Source organism: Acomys russatus, chromosome 2 (assembly GCF_903995435.1).
Source record: "Acomys russatus chromosome 2, mAcoRus1.1, whole genome shotgun sequence".
Taxonomy (NCBI): domain Eukaryota; kingdom Metazoa; phylum Chordata; class Mammalia; order Rodentia; family Muridae; genus Acomys; species Acomys russatus.
This window is the reverse complement of record NC_067138.1, coordinates 94,817,418-94,839,431: the sequence shown is the minus strand read 5'-3', so window position 1 is coordinate 94,839,431 and position 22,014 is coordinate 94,817,418. Positions and strand designations below refer to the sequence as shown.

At 40.0% G+C, this 22,014-nt stretch overlaps 1 protein-coding gene across 1 annotated transcript; it reads left to right on the top strand.

The window, feature by feature from the left end:
- The first annotated feature begins 13,771 nt into the window (after nucleotides 1-13,771).
- On the top strand, nucleotides 13,772-14,495 carry Ifne (interferon epsilon). The gene has a single exon (XM_051166716.1). The coding sequence runs from the start codon at nucleotides 13,772-13,774 to the stop codon at nucleotides 14,360-14,362; it is 591 nt and encodes a 196-aa protein (XP_051022673.1). The 3' UTR covers nucleotides 14,363-14,495.
- The last annotated feature ends 7,519 nt before the right edge of the window (nucleotides 14,496-22,014 follow it).

Below are 22,014 nucleotides of genomic sequence, written 5' to 3'. Positions count from 1 at the left end.
TGGTAAGGTTGTAATTAGAGCAGCAAGGCTTGCATCATAATGTGTCTAGTCAGTATCTGATTGGCTACCAAACATTCTGTTTAACTTACAAAACCCTCCAAGGTTGGATATGGTGATGCACACATTTCATTCCAGCACTCAGAGGCAGAGACAGGCAGATCTCTGCGTTTGAGGTTCTACATAGCAAGTTTCAGGCCAGAGAGGGGGCCACGTATCTCATAAAAAAATATGTCCAATATGCACACATATGCATCTGAAACACTGCCGCCACTCCCTTGGATAGGCTCTCCAAAAGTGCTTTCTTATAGAAGCTACTTTAGTTTTATCTGTATAGTTTAAGGATCATATACTGTCTCGGGCGACGTTGAGGAGAAGGTGTGCAGTAGATGAACTCACAAGGCATGCAAGTAGAGGGTATCAGGCACCAAAGATGACATCTGTAAGGATACACTCCTCTCTCCACCTTTCTCTTTCTGTGTGCTATTACTCATTACTTCTCCATCCCCTTCCCTTGGAGAGTCTACTAATTGCATTGTCCTCTTTGGTTTTTCTTTCTTGTTCATGTTTGTTACTGTACCCTTCCAGACTATGTGTAAGATCTCCTCTCATCTTCAGTCCTCTCTGTAGATATCAGCAGACTCTCCATGTCTCCCAGTTTCACTTTTCAATATGGTAACTTGAGGAGGCCTGGCCTCTTCAGAGGCTGAACACATCAGGGTTTTTTTTAAGAATATGACCTTTGGTCATGCACTACTTCTAGTCCATGCATGTCAATTTTGACTGCTGGGGTCATAAGAATTGTGAGCAAAGAATGTCTGCTCGTTGGGCTGTGAGTCCTAACCATCACCACTTAGCAAATGCCACCACTATTCATGTACATTTAACATTTAGAATTAAACCCTCCAATTAAATATCCTAATTCTACTATGACTTCCACAGACTCTCAGATTATTTTGTTGATAGAATAATAATCCCAATTTTTGTCTTCCCCTTTCTTCTATTTTTAATGTATTTTATCACCCAAACTTCACACTTGTAAGACAGGATTGCTGATGATGTACAGACTCATTTTCTCTCTTACACTTCCCTAAAATAACCCACATGATTTCCCAGTTTTGTATGCTTACCTTTTCTTTTTACCATTCTTAACCTGATTACATTTTTGATAAATTATGTTAGAATAAAATGTAACGTTGCATCTTTTCATATCATGCCCAATCAGGAGGACATGTTCTTTTGACTAAAGCTACAGATGGAAATTTGCTCTGTGATTTACTAAGTGAACAAGCTAATGCACCTGTATAGAAGGAAAGGTTTTCCAGACAGCAGGCCTCATACTCAGTGAAAGTGACAATATTTTGAAATTGTGCTCTAATTCCTAGTAGCACTACACGTCTCATTAAGTCACACCATGAACACAGTGACTACACAGAATCAGACCTAAGTGTTCCCTTATTTTTGACTGTCTTTTCCTTTTAAACATAAGTTGATGGAATTTTAGAAATCAGTTTTGAACAGCAGCATTTTCTTTGGCCTTTCTCTGGCCTCTAGCTATTTTTTGTAATCCCTTGCTAGTGTGTTCTGGTATGTAGGTTTTATTCCTCACTCTTTTCAAAACATGATAAAATTATAAGAGACCCTAAAAGTTAATGACTTGTTCTTCCTCTTGGCAAGACTGAAAGGAATGATAACTCAGAAAAAAAAAACATGTAATCTAAAATCTGATTTCTAAGGGGTCAGATTTGTGCTGTCATGTTTCTGATCTCAACACAGTGGTTGAAATGACTGGAAGTATTTTCATTAAGTGAATAAAGATGTTTATGGACTTAAAAGAAACTCACTAACATGACTGTGACACAGTAAGTTGAAGAGAAAAAGACACACTTCTTTCAGGGGGAACACAAAGAAGAATTAATGATAACACTGCCTTCCAGAAAAGCCTCAAAATCAATTGTGTATCACACTCTAAAGCTAGAGCTTCCTACTTGAACAGGCTGCAAAAAATGGGCTGGTGAGATGGCCTAGCCAAGCCATCATGGCAACCCAAGTTCAATGCTTGGAACCCACATGAAGGTAGATGGAGAAAGCCAGCTCTTCTCTGACCTCCCCATCTGTCCCACACTTTTCCTACAGGCCCACACACTCTATGCATCTGCCTTTCGATGATGATGATGATGATGATGATGATGATGATGATGATGATGATGATGATGGTAAATATAAAAGAAATAAATGACTGCCAAAAATAGGTGGAAATACTCCACCTTGTCTAAGTATAGTGTTCTTCAATAGATTACATCCAATGCCCTCAATTTATTTAAGTCCCAAATGAGAAAGCAAGCTTGGTTGCCTTTCTTTTTCTTTGAGAGCCCTAAATTGCACACATGACAATAAATTAATTTCTTTGTCTATTATTTTTCTGACTTAAAGAACACATCCAGCAGTCATGGCACTGTAAACTAAACATCATGAGTTATTGCTGTGACTACCTTAATTATATACTATACACAAATCAGATACCACATGGAGAAGCCAAGATAAACAAGACATTTTTCACACCAGCGGTTTGAGACAATTTTATGTTGGAGAATGCTTACATCTTAAAAAACTCTTTTCATTAGCTTACTTGTATATGATCTGGGGGTGAAGCCCTTTATTTCATGTTAGAAGAAAAGCATCTAGGCTTAACTTATGAAACCTTTGTTCTACTGTATCTGAGCCAATGGTCTTAATGATATACCTTCTGACAAACAAAATTACAAATCATCTAAAGTCCAATGTAAAAGTTTTAGACTTTCAGAATAGTTACCACTGCATTCCCGAACTCCCCCCAAAAGGTGGATTCTTTTTTTTAATTAGTTAATTTTTATGTATATGAGGGCTCTGTCTGCATGAATGCCTACAGGCCAGACAAGAGCATTGGATACCATTATACATGGTTATGAGATTTCATGTGGTTGCTGGGAATTGGTCTCAGGACCTCTAGAAGAGCAGGCATCACTGTTAACCACTGAGCTGGTTTTCCAGCTCCCTCACTGCCTTTCTTTGAAAAAGTGATTGTTCCTGTGCTTCAACAAATTACAATGCTTTGTATTTATCACCTTTCATGTTAGTGGTTCTAGGGATGGAACCCAGTGAGTTGTACATGCCAGGCAGGTATCTTACCACTGAGCTACAATCCTAGCACCCCCTTTCTAGCACCCACCTCTCTCACATACACGTGGGTATCTTTTCTCCCTGGCATATGGATTTCTATGTATGAATAGATATGTCAATATATTCCTTAAAATGAGGAGAATGGGTGGTAACAGATGCTTGTACTCTCAGGTAGAGGCAAGAAAATCCAGTATTTAAGCCCTACCTCAGCTACCCGGTGACTTGGAGGCCATCCTAGGCTACATAAGACTTTGTCTCAGAAGAGTTTCTATCTAAGTATTTAATATTTAATACCAGTCATTGCAGTCAACTTCCCACTTTACTTCTTTATTTCATGTAGTGTGTGTGTGTGTGTGTGTGTGTGTGTGTGTGTGTGTGTGTGTGCACCCATTCCAGGCTGGCCTTTGTCTTCCTGTCTCAGCCTTCCAAGTAATGTTTTAAAGAGCATGTACCTCAGTGCCAAGCCTCTACTTCTGCAAGTTATTGTCTTTGAAAATTTTATTATCTTCTTTGTGTGCAAATTATAGATATTGATGATTAAACAAACAAACAAACAAACAAATAAAAACAGAAACAATTCTGAGGCCTGAGGAACAAGTATAACTAATCATGAAAGTTATCAGTACACCTCCATCTAGAAGTTGGCTTATTTCAGAGTAATCTTAATCTTGTTCTGACCTTCAGGATGGATGCTATGAACAGGAAGCAGTTCCGTTTATATTCCTAAGGCAGATGAATGGCCCCATTATGAGCCTTACCTGTGTCTTCTACACAGTCACAGTGACAAAGAGGACATTTGTTTCCATGTGTAAGATTTTGTTAAGAACCTTTATTCTTGCCCCACAGAGTGGAACTATTACCATATAAGATGCTTATCGATGACACTGACCGCTTTCCAGCTTACTCTACCTGTGTCCCAATTACTGCCTGTTATTGGGTGTGTGTTACCATTTCTATGCCATCGTCTCTTGAATTTCAAGAGGGGCTACTCTGAACAACAGTCTTTAGAATGGACTCTTTCTTGCCTTTCTATGTGACTGGAGGTGCACAGATTGGGTTTCATTGCTTCCTAGGCCAGTCAAAGTAAATCTGACACTGACAGATGGATGGCATCAAGCAAGGATGCCTTCAGGAAGTTGATCATGAAGATAAATTGGCCCAATGTCAATAAATGTAATTAAGCCCAGAATAAAACGAACTTGAATTTAAATAAATATGTTCAGCACTTCCCTCTGCAAACTTCAGTCACAGGTTTGTAGTGGTTACAATGGCATTTACAGAGCTAGTATTCCACCTTACTGGTTCTTTTTAAGTGTTTAAGTTGTTGTGACTCTTCTTGCTTTCATTTGTCTTTGCTTGCATGGAATAGTGCATCGTGTAGGTGAGAAAGCAATTCTCTTAGGTCACAACAGTCCCTGGTGTCCAAATGCACCCAGGATCTTGGGATAATGGTAGGAAGGTCTTCGGGACAGGTTCTCATCTGATCTTTTGATAACACTTGCATGATCTCAGCATATGTGTTGACCATTTTAGGTCATGGCCTCCACTCCAGTCAGCCTTTGTCCTGGCTGCTGACTGTGCCAAGAAAAAGGTGTGACCAGATAGATAGTCAGACTTCATTGCTCAGCCAACTCACTAATCTCTGGGCCAGGTCGGGCACTGGTCTTGCAATCTGATTTCTAGTGGTCACACAAGTGTGCAGTATTGATTTCAGGTGACTCTATTACTTAGTAATTACGTAAAGCCTTGAAAAATGCAGCCTAGATTAAGAAAGCAAAGAGCAAAGGTCAGCACTCTCTAATACTTTGTCTTCTGGTGTATTTTCTCTCTTTGTTCTACGAATGAATGAAGAGAACTAAGTTCTTTCACAAATCTCACATTAACGAATCCCGAATGTGGCAGAGTCCTCAGAGGTTCCAGTAATTTCTCTGTGGTTGTCTCTCTTAATCCCTTAAACATTTCTTGGGGAAAGAAAGAAGTTACACAAGTAGGAATTTTGTTTAGTCCCCCACCAAGAGAGAGAGAGAAAGAGGGAGAGGGAGGGGAGGGAGGGAGGCGGGGAGAGAGAGAAAGAGAACTTCTTAGGATTCAAGAATTAAACACAAGTGAGGGGGCAGGAGGGAGGGAATCTGAAAGAGGGGGAGTAAATATTAAATTGCCAATACTAGGCAATGCATAGGTGTTATCTACTCTATATGATTGCCAAATCACAAGAATGCTTCTTTTTGTAAAATTAAAGCCTTATTAAATTGAACAGATTTTCCAAGCATCCTAGTGGATTTCAGGCTGCATTTTGAGTCAATGTAAGAGCCAATAATTTTCTGAAGCATTGCTATGTTTCAGAAGGAAAATAAAATGTATCCATCCCAGTGTAAAGTTTGCTATCTACTTTTTTCTCAGGGAAATTGCCATAATCTATGAGAGTCCCACCTAGGATGCCTGCCAACCTTATGCCAGAAGAGCAGTATTCATTTATGCTGACTCTCCTAAGAGAAATGTGTTCCCTTGTGTTATCTGGTCTGCTGGCTTTAAATGTACCCCCCCCCCCATCCTTAGTTCTGAATCCCTCTTGGCAATCAGAGCCACTTTCATCCTTCATATGGCACTACAAATCTTCCTGAGTCTGATCCAGGCCCTCTAGTTAGTGGTACACACTAACTAGATTTCCTTGATTTCTATTTAATAATTTCTGGATTTTCTCCTGCCATCTATTGAAAGAGATTAATGGATGTATTACCAAATAGAACAATAGAACTTTCTTACCTGCACTCTTGATTACCCCTGTGTGTGAAGTAGATATTTTTACTTGTTGTTGTTGCTATTTGTTTGTTTGTTTGTTTTCAGATTTGTACACATCCACATAGCTGTATTGAGACTAAAATCATTCTTCCTGTATCAGTTTACATTTGACCTCTACTCTTAGCCCCTTGCACTAGATTAATTAATACTTAATTGGTAGCTGTGCTGTTTTATATAACCCTGTAAAGTATGAAGCACTGTAGAAAAGTGAAAGACCTTAGGATTCATGGATTTTCATTCTACCTTTGGTATAATTGCTTCTACTGTGTTTGGCTAGTAATCCTGTCTAGTAACATGCTGAGATATTCCATTTCCCAAATGTTAGGGTTTCTTCTTGGTTCTTTGTTAAAGATTACTTTATCTATATTATATGTAGGAGTGTTTTATATATAAATACACACACACACACACAGACACATGAGACATGCCTTTAGAGGTCAGAAGGGAGCAACAGATCCCCTGAAGTGGAGTTGCAAATACTTGCTGGAAAATGAACCTATGACCTCTGCAAGAGCAACAAGTGCTCTTAACCACCAGGCCATCTCTCTGGCCCCTCTCTTTGGCTCTTATGAGTTAGTTTCCATTCCTCTTTTCATTGTGCATATACCTAATTTCTTCTCTGTCCTTGAGCATATGAAGTATATTTGCAAAAGCTATTTTGACATTGCAGCCTACCAAGTTCATGGTTCTTCTGCACAGCCAATTAGCTAATTCATCTTCTGATTGCAGGGCATATTTTATTTTTATCACACCTATAGTAATCTTTAATATGCCAGGCATTTAATAATAAACTGTAGTTTGATGTTTTGTGTGCAGAATTTTACATTGTAATAGAACGTTAACTCTTGGTTCTGTAGGCAGCTATGCTAGCTGAGTATCTCTGATTCTGTACAGTATTGCTCTTAAGCCCTTTTAGAATAGGTTTAGCGTAGGTTTTACCTTAGGAGTTAGTTCTACATTTATAATTTTGTTGGGGGAATCTTTCCAGAATGTTCTACATAATCAGGAAGATGTATTCCCTCTGGCTGGTGGGAATTTGAGAAAACTCCAGATTGACTATGTTTGTCTTAAAGTTGCCCTGAATTTTTTTTTCCTTTGGATGTTGCATTTGCCGGGCTTTGTAAGCCTTCCCTGATGCATTACCATCCATCAGAGAACCAGGGAGGCTTTCAGGGAGGTGTCTGGAACAATCCAGTCAGCCCCCCACTCATTGGGTAGGCTGCCTTACAAGTTTAAATGGTTTACTTTCTAAGCTCCAATCCCTACCTTTTCCATTCAGTTAGTCGGCTGATGGAGGGTTCTCCTCCTGGCACCACAGCTGAGGAAGTTCCCCAGCAGAAAGCCTCCTGGCTTGCACCTCTCTGGATTTTTGCCCTGTGCTGGCTATTACGCAGTACCTGAAAGTAGATATGTCCTGTATTTTGTCTAGTTCCACAACTGTTTATAGTGGGAATAGAATTTCTGACCTTGTCAGTTCCTCATGACTGACAAGATAGAGTACCAACTGATTGTTTGAAACCACAACTTAGCTTTTCTAATCAGTGTGTGTGTGTGTGTGTGTGTGTGTGTGTGTGTGTTTACATTTCCACTTAAAAGGGCAATCACATTTTCGTAAGATTTACTTGCCAATCGCATTATAATAATTAGAAGTAGCATTATATGTATCCTGTTAGTGATACACACAGTATTTGGGTTTAATGTCTTCACATCTGAGTTTCTGTATTTGTGCACAGGGATGACAGTAGCACTTACTTCACAAGGTATTGGTTTGGATGATATGAATGAAAACTTACAATTACTTTATACTTATATTACTAAGTACACTTATATATCAAGTATTAATTAAGTAATTTGGTCAGGCATGATGTACGGTCTACTATGAAAAAGAAGGCCATGTCATTAAACACTGAATCCATGTCTCCTTTCTTCAAACAAAATATTGATCACTTAAAAATGAAAAGCAAAGGTCTCCAATCCTGCTGCCACTTAAATTTTTTTCTGTGTAGTGATCAAATTTTTGTTCATACCCCGTCTTTTCCAATTCTTTTTACAAAGATTGAAATGTAACTTCTACTCATAATATTCTTGAAAGTTCTAATCATCAACACCACTAATAATGTCCATATTATTAACTCTAAAATGCATTCAAGCACTTCTGCCCATGTACCAGCATTCTTACTTAGTGCCTGGCTTTCCCCCCCTCAGCCCCCCTGCTTCACTCTGTGCTCTTCTACCTGGGCTTCCAACAGTGATGCTTTCTGGTGCTCCTCATCGGCTAGTTGCACTTCTTGTTCTGTGCATGGAGCTTTACACCCAAGGAGCTCAATGACTTTGGAAAGAAAAGAATGTTCCCAAGTATTCTGGAATATTTTAATTTTTAATATGCTGTGTAATTTGCTTGTTTACTATTTCCACCCTCTTGTTCCATCTAATCTAATTAAATTCCATTTTAGAGAGCCCCATGTCTGGATCGCTGAAAAGACCTGGAACAGAACCAAGAACATAACTAATCAATAAAAGTTTGTTGCATGGATTAAAATTGTGAGGACCAAGTGCAGATTGTATGATTTCTAGGTCCTTATTCTTTCGGAATGATATTCACTGAATAAATGGAAATAAAATAGACTTCATCTTAATTGTAGCTGTGATTGAGTAATAGGGGATGCTACAAAATATGTGGAAACTCACCACTGATAGCTCAGTGGGAAGACTGCTATACTCTATCAATAATCAATCACAAATAACATAATAGCATTATTGAGCATGGGCCGTGTACCACATTATGCTCAGAATATTAAGTAGATTATCTTAGATATTATGATCATTCAATGAGATACTACTATTATCTTTGTGCTAACACTGATACGACTGAGACACAGGGAAATTAAAAGCTTGCCCAAGACTGCTTGTAAGACAGTAATACCAGTAAAATTCAAACTGTACCTATCACATACTATGGCTGACAGATTTATACATCATGTTAAATTTTTTAAGTAAAGAGTGGTGGCCTTTATTTTCACTGTGTGATTGCCATTCTTGGCCTAAATCAATGCGACTGAAAGCTGATGATGATGTGCAGTGTGTGTGTGTGTGTGTGTGTGTGTAAGACATTTTAGCTTATTTGCCCTCATTGATCACATATGAAATACTAATTATTTAGTTTAAAAGTACGTGCACACTGTTTTTAATTTTGAAATGATTACAAATTTTAAACATACAGAAAATAGAGCTTTCTTTTCAAAACCACTTAACTGAGAGGCACTGGGGGCGACGTTTCGATGGTACTATGTACGCATTTGTTGCCATAAGGACATCTCCACCATTTGGCCACAATGAATCACCAAATTCAGAACGTGGCAGTGACACTGGACCATACAGTACCAGTCTTCATGTTTAGGTTTACCTATCTAGTCCCAGGGATGCCCTCAATAGCAATTGAGGAATGAATAGCTTTGAGTAAGGACAGTACATATGACACGTATATGAATATGATTGGAAGTGCCCAAGATGGGCAGAGATAGGATATGATTAGCCACAGCAGCCCCCAAAGGGAGACCAGATAACAGTGGCCAGAAAACAAGTAAATATCTGTCAGTGTTGTCCAAGCCAGAAAGCAAATATGTTAACTAGAAAGGCTCTTGATATGTGTTAAAGAGACTAGTGATCATTCTGGAAACAATTCGTTTCACCTATTAATGTATCAATTGTATGGTATCACCTGGTTTCATAATGCTAAAAGGTTATTGTTTCACTTGCCCATTGAGGAGCTGACACTAGACTCTGGTTAACCTATATTATACTGCCATCTTTTGGTTGAATTTAAATGCCTTCCTCACTAACCGGAACTATTTTTGATATATTTTAAACACCAAGAGCACCACAATTTTAATAAAAATATTATACTTTTAGACAAAAGGTAATGATTTTTAAAACTCATGGAAATACAGAGTGAAATACACACCCACACATACATATATATATACAATAAATTAGCTTAAGTTCATATAAAATTATACTAGCTAAAGACAGACTGCCATCATTAATTCTGCATTTTTGTCATACTGAGTTATACTTAGCATCAGCCTTTTCTGCCTCACAACACTTCACTACTGCTTCACTCTGGGTGCAGTGTAAGTATGCAACAAATTCTCCCAACAAAGTGCTTACACTAGGCAACTGGGCAAGTCCATTTTCAGGGCCCTGAATATCAGCTTTTTCCCATAGTGCCCATACTATCTGCATGTATAAGGTACTCAGTACCCATACATGGTCTGATTTCTCTAAATATGCCTGTTCATTAGTCACTTTGACACCAGTGGAGCCCTTCCAAGTCACTACTGTGCCTAAAACCACAAAGGAAACAGTGCTTTGGAGTAAGGGATATTTGAGATTCAGAAGAAAAGACAAAGTTTTTTAATGTGCAGAGTGGAAACAATAAAATATTACACAATCAAGTATCTTTCCCCAGTCGTACCAAGCAAGTGTGCTTTCCCTGCTGTGCCTATGTAACAATTAGTGATTCTGGGAGTGATTTGAAATAGTTACATGTGGGGGAATATTTTTGAAATATTAACAATCTATATTTATTTTGGCCTAGATATAGCATCCTTTTAGGGTGATAATATTCTCTTACGTTATCGTCCATTTGGATTTTGATTTACGTAGCAAGACACTGTTTACAAAAATAAAGGAAATAAAGTGAAGACAAGAAAACTTCATTTGAACATGAACATGCACACATCATTCACCCACAAACACAAACAGTCAAAGGCCATCAGATCACATAAAACATAAAACCCAACATAGCTACATAACAAAAATCCCTTCACATATAAGCCTGTTGGGTAGTTTATAGGAAAAAATACACACAAAAGAGAGAATCATGCAAACATTAATCAAAGCAAAAGCACATATATTACAGAATATTAACAATTGCCAAGAATGAAGACCATTTGTAGCAGCATGGGCAGAAAAGGATATAATTATGGCATCTGAACTAAGGTATTTACAGAGACCCAAGCACCTCATATGTGGCAGCTGAAGATGCTGGTCTCAGAGTGGCAAGTGGTTGGGGAAGGACAGTAAGGAAATGAAAGGCTGGAGGGACCTGGTGCACAGCTACCATGCTGCGTTTCTATTGGAGCAAGGAGTGGTGTGGTGAACAGCAGGGTGACTTAAGCAGTAATGGATACTTCTGAAACCTTGAATAAGAGGATCTAGAATGTTCTTGCTGTAAAGAAAACAATAACTGAGAAGATAAATTTGTTCACCCTGATTCGATTACATATATTACATATGCCACATGGCACTCAACATATATTGTTCCTGTTTTATATGTATATTGGTATGGTAGCTGCTTTTCTCACAGTAGCAATGACTGACCAACGCAATTTAGCTGGAAACTTATTTTGGTTTACAGAGCAGAGTTTGGCATCCATCCTGGCAGGAAAGGGAGGGCAGTAGGGAAGCCTTGGTGGCAGGAGAGCTTGCAGCAGATCTCCATCACATCCTGACAGCTTAGAAACAGAGAAGGGGCTACGAGTGGAACCGTGCTACGACCCTCAAGGTCTCCTCCCGCTAGCTTATGTACATCAGATAGACTCTAAGTCTCAAAGGTTCCATATCCTCTCAAAACACTACCACCATCTGGGGAGCAGATGTCCAAACACAAGGGAGATGGGTCACACTCCAGCCATAAAAATGGGCTGAAACAAGTTAATTTTTAATATTAAGATGAATTATAAACTACTGAAAGTTAAATTTTATTTGGTAGAAAACGTATTTAATATAGAGTAATCTATGTGAAAGCCTTGGCTGTAAATCAAAGCCCTTTACCATTTTCTATTCTCTCCCTGGAGCTCCACATTAAAGATTTAAAGGTATAGATTAAAACTATTTAAATTCCATTATCTAGGTATGAGACAATAAAGGCTTTAAAGGTGTCTGTTTTTAGCACTTACTATTTCATCCAAAAACTATCTTCAGAAAAATAATCAAAGATATATGCTTATTATTTTATGGTAGGACACATTACCGTACTCAGTGTATGTTTACTAACATTTACTATGAAAGTATAGGTAATAAAGGAACTAATTTGTTTTATATTTCTAAGAGGCTTTTAATTTGGGGGGGGGTTGTAAGTTAGGTAAATGAAATGTCTCGCTTAAGTTAGACCAAGATATTTTAAAGGTGTACAAAGTACCCTAGGGGTTCAGAAGAAAGAGAGGAGAGGGAGAGAGGGGCGCAGAAATATCTAAGGAGATATGGCCTCAGATAGGCCATGATCACTAAAGAAAAGCAGGCGATGCTTCAGAGAGACAAAGGATAATCAGCACACCAGCAAGTAGCTGTGTCTAGGGGTACTGAGTCTGTTAAGTACTAGCTGTGTTTAGGGGTACTGAGTCTTTTAGGTGCTAGCTGTGTTAAGAGGTATGTCTGTTTGAATAGCAATGGCCCCCATAGACTCATGTGTTTGATGCTTGGCCCATAGGGAGTGGCACGATTAGGAGGTGTGGCCTTGTTGGAGTAGGTGTGGCCTTGTTGGAGGAAGAGTGTCACTGTGGGGCCAGGCTTTGAGGCCTCCTATGCTCAAGCTATGCCCAGTGTGGCACACAGCCTCCGGCTACCTGCAGATCAAGATGTAAAACGCTCAGCTTCTTCTCCAGCACCACGTCTGTCTGCGTGCATCCATGTTTCCTACCATAGCAACAGTGGGCTAAACGTCTGAACTGTAAGCCAGTTCCAATTAAATAGTTTTCTTTATAAGAGTTACCATTGCTATGGTGTTTTGTCACAGCAATAAAATCCTACCTAAGACAGGGTGTACCGAGTCTTTGACTTCCTCTGGAGCCACAGCTGTTCGGGGTCACACTAAGAAGAAGGTAAGCTGAGGTTGCTCAGGAGAACCTTGGCGCTGTGGAACTGGGTGTTTGTAACTCAAGAGGCATTCCTTTTGCAGAGCTGATCTTCCTAGTTCATTGCAGTCACAGCAAGCCTAGGGAAATGGACCATCCAACTGCCTTGTCTTGTCTCACAATCATTTTAGGGTTTACTGGTTTCGCATATTCACAGAGGACCCTACACAGTTGTAGCCATTGTATTGAACTTGTAAGCTGTTTATACTCTGCTATTGTCATGAGACTGTAACCACATCCTTTTGATTATTTTCATTCTTGTTTTGTAAGCTAAAATATTATATGTTAAGGTAATTGGATGAGATATAAGACAATCCAAGACTGTTGAGATAGATATATATATTTCAGATTAGTTTACCCAAATAGTTGTGCACACTTACAGTTCTACTTGAAGTTTCAAAGTTATCAGCCTGTGGATTTTGATGTTCGGCTGAGTGTGCTAGGCACTGCTGGGGCTGGGATAAATACTCTTCCATGAAATACCACAGCTTAAAAAAAAAAAAGCTTGCTCTCAATAACAGTACATTCCTAAGCCTGACTAAACATTGAACAGGTGCATTGTGTTAAGTGAAACTGTATACGTAATAAATAATGAGGGCAATAGAAGGTAAGATTGGATAACTGTAATTGTCTCAAGAAAAGTATACAGGGAGACCAGCTCTGTCGCTACTTCCTCAAACAGCCAGCACAATGGGGAAAGGAAAGGAAATGTTCCATAAAAACCTTGAAATGGGAACCAGAAAACCTAAGACATAAACTTGGGGAAATGACACACAAGGAAACGAAGGCAACAGAAAAGAACACTGTCCATCATACTCTGGGGTGCCTGAAAGGCAAACACTTCCTAGAACTGGAGTTTTACAAGGTGTGCTCAGAGATCCGCTGTGTGTGTGTCCGTCACCATGACTCGCAGTCAACTCCCTGAAACAGTACTGCTGCTGTTGGCTTTTCCTACTGTCTTCTCCCGAGAACCAAAATTGATGCTCTTCCAATCAAGAATGAACATAGAACGTTTACAGCTACTGAAAACTTGGCCAGTCTCATCAATCCAGCAGTGTCTAGCACACAGGAAAAGTTTCCTGCTCCCTCAGCAGTCTGTGAGCCGTCCCCAGTATGGAAGAGAGCATGCGCTGGCTGTTCTGCACGAGGTCCTTCAGCAGATCTTCACCCTCTTACAGACGCATGCTTCTCTGGGCGTTTGGAAGGAAAACAATATAGAAAACGTGCTAGCTGCGCTCCACCAACAGTTGGAATACGTGCAGTCACTAGCTGAACTAGAAGCGGACCGGCAGGGTGCTGGAAGAACCTTAGGTTACAGTGTGCAGAACCTTAGGTTACAAGTCAAAGCATACTTCAGGAGGATCCACAATTTCTTGGAAAGCCAGAGATACAGCAGCTGTGCCTGGATCATTGTCCAGGTAGAAATCAACCGATGTATGTTCTTTGTGTTCAGGCTTACAACATGGCTGAGCAAACAAGAACTAGTCCCCTGAACACGGTGAAGCAGGAGCCAAGTGTAGATTTTCAAAACGTGGGTTGGTGGCAGAGTGGGAGGAGATATATGAACATTCGTGTTTCCTTTTGGTGTAAAATGCCTGCATTGTTGTTTTGCTTCTGCGTGTGTCTAACTGTGTCTTAAGATTGCATTAATTGGCTGCAGTTATTTTCATTTTGCCATGCGATGTTATGCTTTCTACCAACTTTACATTATTTGAGAACTAAAATTAATTTACTAAATTAAATTATTGATTCTTCAATGGCTAAATGTTCATAAGATTTTGCAGTTGAATTGATGAGCTATGCCTTCAATGTAAATACAACATTCATTCCAATGAATTCCTTGTTTACCAGAAATTGTTACAGGCAAAAAAACTAGCATCAAATGTTGAATATTTCTGTTACAAGAGACATAATAGAAATTTAGCCAAATGACATGACCAATTTGCACAGGAATAAAAACAGACATAATCTCTCTCATTACAATAACAATAACAATAATAATAATAATAATACATATTACAACTAAATAACATGCTGTTTTAACCTATTAGCTAACACCTCAATGTATAATTTAGAAAAATGAATAGATTCAATAGAGTTCTGAGGAAGCAGGAAATTTTTCCTGTGTGCTAGACACTGCAGGATTGATTGATAAATGCTATTACAATTTGCTAGGTCAGCAGAAGTTAGTATAAGTCATGTTTACATAAGGGAACATGATTCTGTTGAAGAGAATGAACAGACTCTTTCTCTACAAAAGTACATGAAAAAAGATGTGTGTGTGTGTGTGTGTGTGTATATATGGTATATTTGGGAAAAACCATGAAATAACTTTAATATTTGTACTTATGGTCTGTACAGAATTAAAGAACACATCAGAAATAAATTACATTACAGCAATAAATTACTGCACTGTGGAGGAAGTGAAGGCAGACTTGGAGGGGCACACAGGCGAAGGAGAGTTTTTATTCTTGTTTCCGTGTGGTGAGTTTGAGTCACACGCATACAAATTAAGTAAGTTAAATGCATTTAGCTAGTTGGAATTATCAGAAATATCAGTGCAAGAGCCTTGCCCATGAACAGAGGTGCTAGCTGAAGAGGAAACGCGACTTAAGCAGCCTGCTCTTGGTTGGCAATGGCTGGGAGACGCGGGGCTGGGAGCAGGTCACGCCCTGCGGAGGGCCTCCTGCCTCAGAAAGGGACTGGTGGTGACAGGATTGCTTCTCTCCTAGCCAAGCCCTTTAAGAAGTCATCACAAAGCCATGTGGAGCAAGACGTCTGAAGGCCACTGGGACTAGGCAACTTTGCCACGTTATCCAGGTACAAACGACAAGGCGATGGACACGAGTCCCAGAGCTACTTCTACCTCACAGTTGTCGAATCATCTGCCATGAAAGTGACTGCTGGACATAGAGGCTTGATGGAAAACCAGACAATTCCAGTTTAGCTTAATTATTGCAAGTAACTGTTGGTAGATGCTTCTAGATTTGGCTTGAAATTAATGGGGAGAAGCTGAACGGGCTTCTGGCTGGGAAGCTGTCGCCACAGTGAAGCAATCGCCCCAACAGCTGAAAACACAGAAGCTAGTAGGCAGGGAAAAGGTCCTTGCTGAAGTCACTGTGAGGCCCAAGAAGGGGTCTGTTTACCTTTAAGTTCACAGATAGGTAATGGAGTCAGGGAAGGGAAAAAATATTTACCACACCTGACTGAAAATCCAGGTCGTTTTGTTCTCATGGTCTGGAAAGCTTTTGTTGCTGTTTTTCGACTTTAAACCAGGAAGTTTTAGAACCAAATCCATCATCTGACAATTACTCAGTTCTCTGAGCAACCTTGCTCAGAGGCACTTTCTGTTATTATCCATTTTTTTTTCTCCTCAGGTGAAAACAAGACTTAGAAGATGAAGTCATGCTTAAAATAAGACAGTGAACCCCAGATATAGCAGAAACCAGAGCAAAGAATCCATCCCAAGGTTGACTTGAGGCTCAAATACCTGTGCTGGTGCAATATTGCTGGAAAAATAATCATTTGTGATAATAATTATCTTCCAGCTTCTGTTATGGCCTCTGAATTCTGAATTAAAAAGAAGACATTTCTCCTCCTCTAGACACCCCTTTGTTCAAACTGAAAATTTGGATGCATTATGACAGGTGAGAAGTGGGAACAGTCATAGTTGTTATTATAGGAGAGTGCAGAGTAAGCCAGGCTTTAATCCGAGCACTCAGGAGATAAAGTCGGGTGGATCTCTCAGTTTGAGACCAATCTGGTCTACAGAGAGCATTCCAAGACAACCAGAGCTGCACAGAGAAACCCTGTCTCAGAAAAAAAAAGGGGAAGGAAGGAAGGAAAGACAGAAAAAAAGAAAGGAAGAAAGAAAGAAAGAAAGAAAAAGTGTTGTGTGAAACCATCTTTAGTTCTGAATAGCATTCAGTGAGAGAGAAAGAGAAATAGAGATGGAGGGAGAAAATTATCCATCTCGTGGTAAAATTGTGGAGACAGGTGATGACTCTAAAGTGTAACCTTCGCCCTGGATATGAAAGACATGGCCTGAGATTCTGTCTCTACTAAACAAAGGGTGTTATCCGAGTTGCTGTAGGCGATTGCTCTGCCAGGCTCTGTTTGGGCCATGAGAAAGCTGAATGGATCCATCAGACTTCTGAATCTTTCCCATTTCTTTTAACATGAGCTAGACAAAGAGTGCAACTGATGGCAAAGTAAAAGTGAAAGAAAGAAAAGGAGTCACATGGCTCCAACCAACTGCAAGGCAAAGAGTCGTCATGCCCAGGAGGAAAATGAACGTGATTAGTGAGCACAGAGCTTTGGTTCAGATCCATGCCATCTATAGTCAAGTGGCCAGATATTTACTTCCCCATCACAGTGGGGAAGGCATGGCCCCAGGATTGTGAGGCGTCTACCCACACCATTCACAGTCAAGAAGCAGAGGACAGACAGAAATGTAGTCAGGCTCTCAGACGTCACCTGATCCCAGCGATTCAAACTGTCTAGGAGATTTGGGGTTCTAGTTTTTACAACTTTCCAAAACAGCTCCACAGCTGATCACCTACGCCTATTGGAAACCACAAACGCACACCCTGACGTTCAGGGCTGCTCTCAAGTATTCCTGTATAATTCCTCCAAGTTCAGAATCTTAACATGGTACATAGTCTTCCTCACAGTGGCTGGACATGTCCCTGTGTGCTGTGGAGATAGAACGATGACAACAAAAGCTGACATTCAGGGACAGGAAAGAGAAACAGTGATTATTACAGCCCACTGTTGTGTGCTGACATAGGTAGGTACTTTTATGGGTTGTATTTTCATGAGTCTGGTGGTGATCCTGCTCTCGCTAGTGATAAATCTTCCATGTTTGCTTCTCCTTAATGGCGCTCTCTGGGACACTCCTCCTCATCTGTTACAATCTTTCTATGAGGAAATAGCGCCTCACACAAGCACTCTGTGTGCCTCGCCCTCTTTTTTCCTTTCCTTTTTTGGGGGCCACATTTTGAGATAAAATCACACTACACTAAGCTCACTCTGCAATCTAGGCAAAGCTTTGAACTTGAGATCCAGAACAGCTGGGATTATAGCTTCTGCCACCAAACCATTTAACTAATGTATCCAGCCAAATAAAGAATGGCTACAGTATATCTTTATGCATTTTCATTAATTCCCTTACACTTTGTTACTTTCATTAAATAATTTAGTATTTTAAAACTTTTGTATGAGCACAGGAGCACTGAAAAGAAAATGGACAAAATCTTATTAATGGGCATCAGGGCAGAAATTCTTTTTTTAAACTTAATTAAAATAGAATTACATCACTTTATCCCTCCTCCTTTCTCTTACCTCTCCCATGCTTGCCTACCTCTTCCATTCATAGCCTTCTCTTCTTCAACCATTTTCTGTGTGTGTGTGTGTGTGTGTGTGTGTATGTGTGTATGTATGTATGTATGTATGTATGTATGTATGTATGTATATATGTATATATACATAGAAACAGAATAACCACTCAGTGTCCTGGAACCAGTTAAGGGGCTGTCTCCATGAAAGACTAGTTCTCACTCTGTCATCAGTAGTGTGTACGGCTTCCTCTAGGGGTATGACCTCATAAGATTTCCCTTATCTCTGTTGTCATGTCAACTGGTGTTATCATTGTTCAAGTTTGGTTTAGGCAGCCATGTTGTTGAGATTTCCTGATGCAGCTTTCATGTTATATCTAGAAAGCACAGTCTCACAGCCAACTTCTTGGTCCTCCAACCCTTAGGATCTTTATTCTCCATCTTCTACAATGTTCCCTAGGCCTTCGGTTCAGGATTTGTATTTTATATATGTCAACTGAGGCTGGGCACCCCACAATCGCTTCTTTGCATTTGACCAATTGTGGCTTTCTGCTATTGTTGAAGGTTAGTCTGGTGCTATGAATTCAAATGCTAAATTCTGCTCCCCCTCCCCACAAGATCTGGTTACAGTACAAAGGAGTGCAGCCTCAGGTACATTGGACAATACTGTGTAAACTTTGCTTCCCAGTTAACTCTGATTGGTTAATAAAGTTTCTAACAGTTAATTACTGGGCAGACTAGAAGTAGGTAGAAGTTCCATTCCAGACTTAGGGTCTCAGGGAGGGACCATGAGGCTGGGATGAGAGGCAACAGGAGAGAGACAGAGACACAGACACAGAAAGATAGAGACAGACAGACAGACAGAAGGAAGCAGATGGAGAGAGAAGACATGGCCTGATGGAGCAGAACCAGTCCAAACAGGACCCATATTGGCAAGTAACTAGGGGAGTGCAGCTGGGAGGTAACTAGATTAGCTTAGAAAATTAGTTTAAATTGTAACTGCTCACCATCCAGCCCTTCTTCTTGTGAAGATCAGAGATCTCCACAGAAGATGGGGAGGAAAAACTGTTGCAGTCACAGGACATCAGGAACATCAGGAGAGCATGCCCCACTGAGGAACCTAAGCTGGCTTACATGCAACCACAGGGAAGTAGCAAGCACATGAGTTGCATGAGTCTATACTAGGTCCTTCACATATATGCTGTAGCTGTGAGCTTGGTGTCTTGTGGGACTCCTAGCAGTGGGAGCATGTGTATCTCTGAGTCTTTCTCCTCTATTGGGTTGCCTTGCCGACCCTCAACATGAGGGCTTTTTCCTTGTCTTATTGCATCTTGTTTTTTCCTGTTTGGTTGTTGTCTTTTGGGGGCCTTCTCATTTCTAAAGAGGAAGTGGAGGGCAAGTGGATTTGGAAAAAGCTTGGGGGAGCTAGGAGAAGTAGAGGGAGGGAAAACTGTGACTGGGATGTATGGTATGAAACAAGAACCTATCTTAAAAAAAAAAAAAAAAGCAGGGCTGCAGTATTGCTCTCCCCAGTTGACTAGTGCCTGTGGGGTCTACAGTCTTAACGATGTGACTGCACAGAAGTTGAAGTAGGAAGTGACAAAAGAGACTGGGCAGGGCGACGGTGAAGTGGGACCAGAGAGCCTGCCAGAGGTTAAAACCTGACTATGAATCTTCTTTCTTACTACAAAAGTAGACTCTCCTGAGGATTTTACTTGCTCTTCTGGTTATGTTCTTAGGGCGCTGTCCACAGAGATGATGCAATACAAAGCAAGACATCTTTATGTCCTGGCCAATAGCAACTCAGTGGCCAACAGTCTCAAGGGAAAACAAGCCTCTGGTAGATTAAAAACAAGATACAACAATAGTTTCAGAAGCTAGAATTATCAAGAAATGGTAAATGCTGAAATAACCATCATAATACAAAGGATCTACAATCATTAATTCAATTTTTTAAATGAGCAAAGTGGGAAGAATGATTATAACGTAGAAGGAAAGTTGACAAATTGAACAATTGAAAAAAGTAAAACAGAGAACAGAATGTTCGTATGTTCACCTGATTTGTGACTCATGTGTCACCACGACTCAGTAAGCATAGGTCTTTTCATAGATGCCGTGGATTGACTGACTAGCCATATTAGCCAGGTCTCTCGCTAAACAACAAGTTGTCTTTTGGTCTAAATGACAAAACATGGAAAGTAATCTAGAACAAGCGAATACTTCACACAAAGCTAAAAAGCTAAGCTTGGATTCAGTGCCATTAACCTCAGACCACCTCTAGGTAGACTATCCAATATCATTGTTTTTGAAAAAGAACATTTTTAACTTGCATTTTGATAACTTAGCTTTGTCCTCTGTTCTATACAGTGGGGGAATTTAAATGCCTTAGACCCTAACTGTTCTCACTGAAGATGAATATAATCTGGGCTTATTTTAACCAGAGGCAAACATGAAAACCTGCAATTGCTGATTCCTGAACGTTGATTCTGAGCAAATGCATTCTATGACTGATGTTATTCTGCCCTCTATTGGTAGAAATTGGAATTCTAGTGAGGTGTGTTCCTCCCTCCCTCCCTCCCCAGGATCTCTATATGTAGCCTTGTCCAGACTGGCACTGGCTTTGTAGCTCATGCTGGCTTTGAACTCACAGATTTCCTCTGCCTCTATCTGTCTCTGCCTCGCAAGTGCTGAGATTAAAATCATGAGGAACCGTACCTGGCTCAAACTAGAATACTAATGAAAAATTCCCATTAAATCAAATGAGAAAGACAAAAGCCGGATTACAATATCAATTTACCTATTTTAGTCAAGTAATAAGAGCAGAAAGCATTTGAACACTATGCAATCTCATATTTACATTGTTAGGCCCATTATGTCATTTAAAAGGTATGCACAACACTTTTTCTGGATAAGTGCAGTTCCCACCTCTCATCACAGAAGCCCATCTTTTCAGCAAATGGAGAACATCACAGGAAACCACAAATGGACACAATATAGATAGCAACAGATCATGGGAGAACCAGACCCAAGATTTATATCTGTGTCACAGTTCCATGTGCAACTCAAGAGACTCCAGGAAAAGGAACCAGGAACAGCCTCTCCTAGAAATGACACATAAACAAGACCAAAGCAATGGCAATATCAATGGACATATTAAGATGGAAAGGAAAAAAATTCACTGGCTCCCACGCCAGGACAAAGAGCTACAGGTAACTAATGACTGCTGGGAGAGGGGGTATTAGCCTCTCCCAAGGATGAGCTCCTTGTCTGATTCAGAGCGGTCATCCCTGAGCCAATACACATAGAAACAACAAAACATACTCAGAAGGCTGTATTTATGTATTTGTGCATATACTTATATAAAAGGTGCTATCAACTTGAAGAGTGTGTTGGGGGATTGGAAGGAGGGTGCCGGGGCGGGGCTGGAAGGAGGGAAGGGGAGGAAGTGATGTAATTCTGTTTCAACTAAAAACATTTTTTAAAAGCTTTCAAAACCACCTGGAATGTTTCAACCTGATTTTGAGCATTCACAGCCAATAGTGTATTGCCTCTGTCTTTTTTGAAGTGGAATGCCTTATTCCAAATCTTAATTCAGACATGAAATGACAATCTTCTTCTTGCATATATATTATATATATATATATGTTTCTACAACCAAATACCTTTCACCTTGTTCAGAGTCCTTCCCACACAGCATCTGTACATGCAAGAGCTTGCTGGGGGAGGGGGGCAACAGGATGGTTTCTTGATTTATCTTTTTCAAATTTTCACATTGTCACACACATTTCAGTGAAGGCTGCATTGGCCAC

Bases quoted from the DNA above. Each gene is read 5' to 3' on its own strand.
- Ifne (XM_051166716.1), top strand. From the start codon at position 13,772: ATGACTCGCAGTCAACTCCCTGAAACAGTACTGCTGCTGTTGGCTTTT.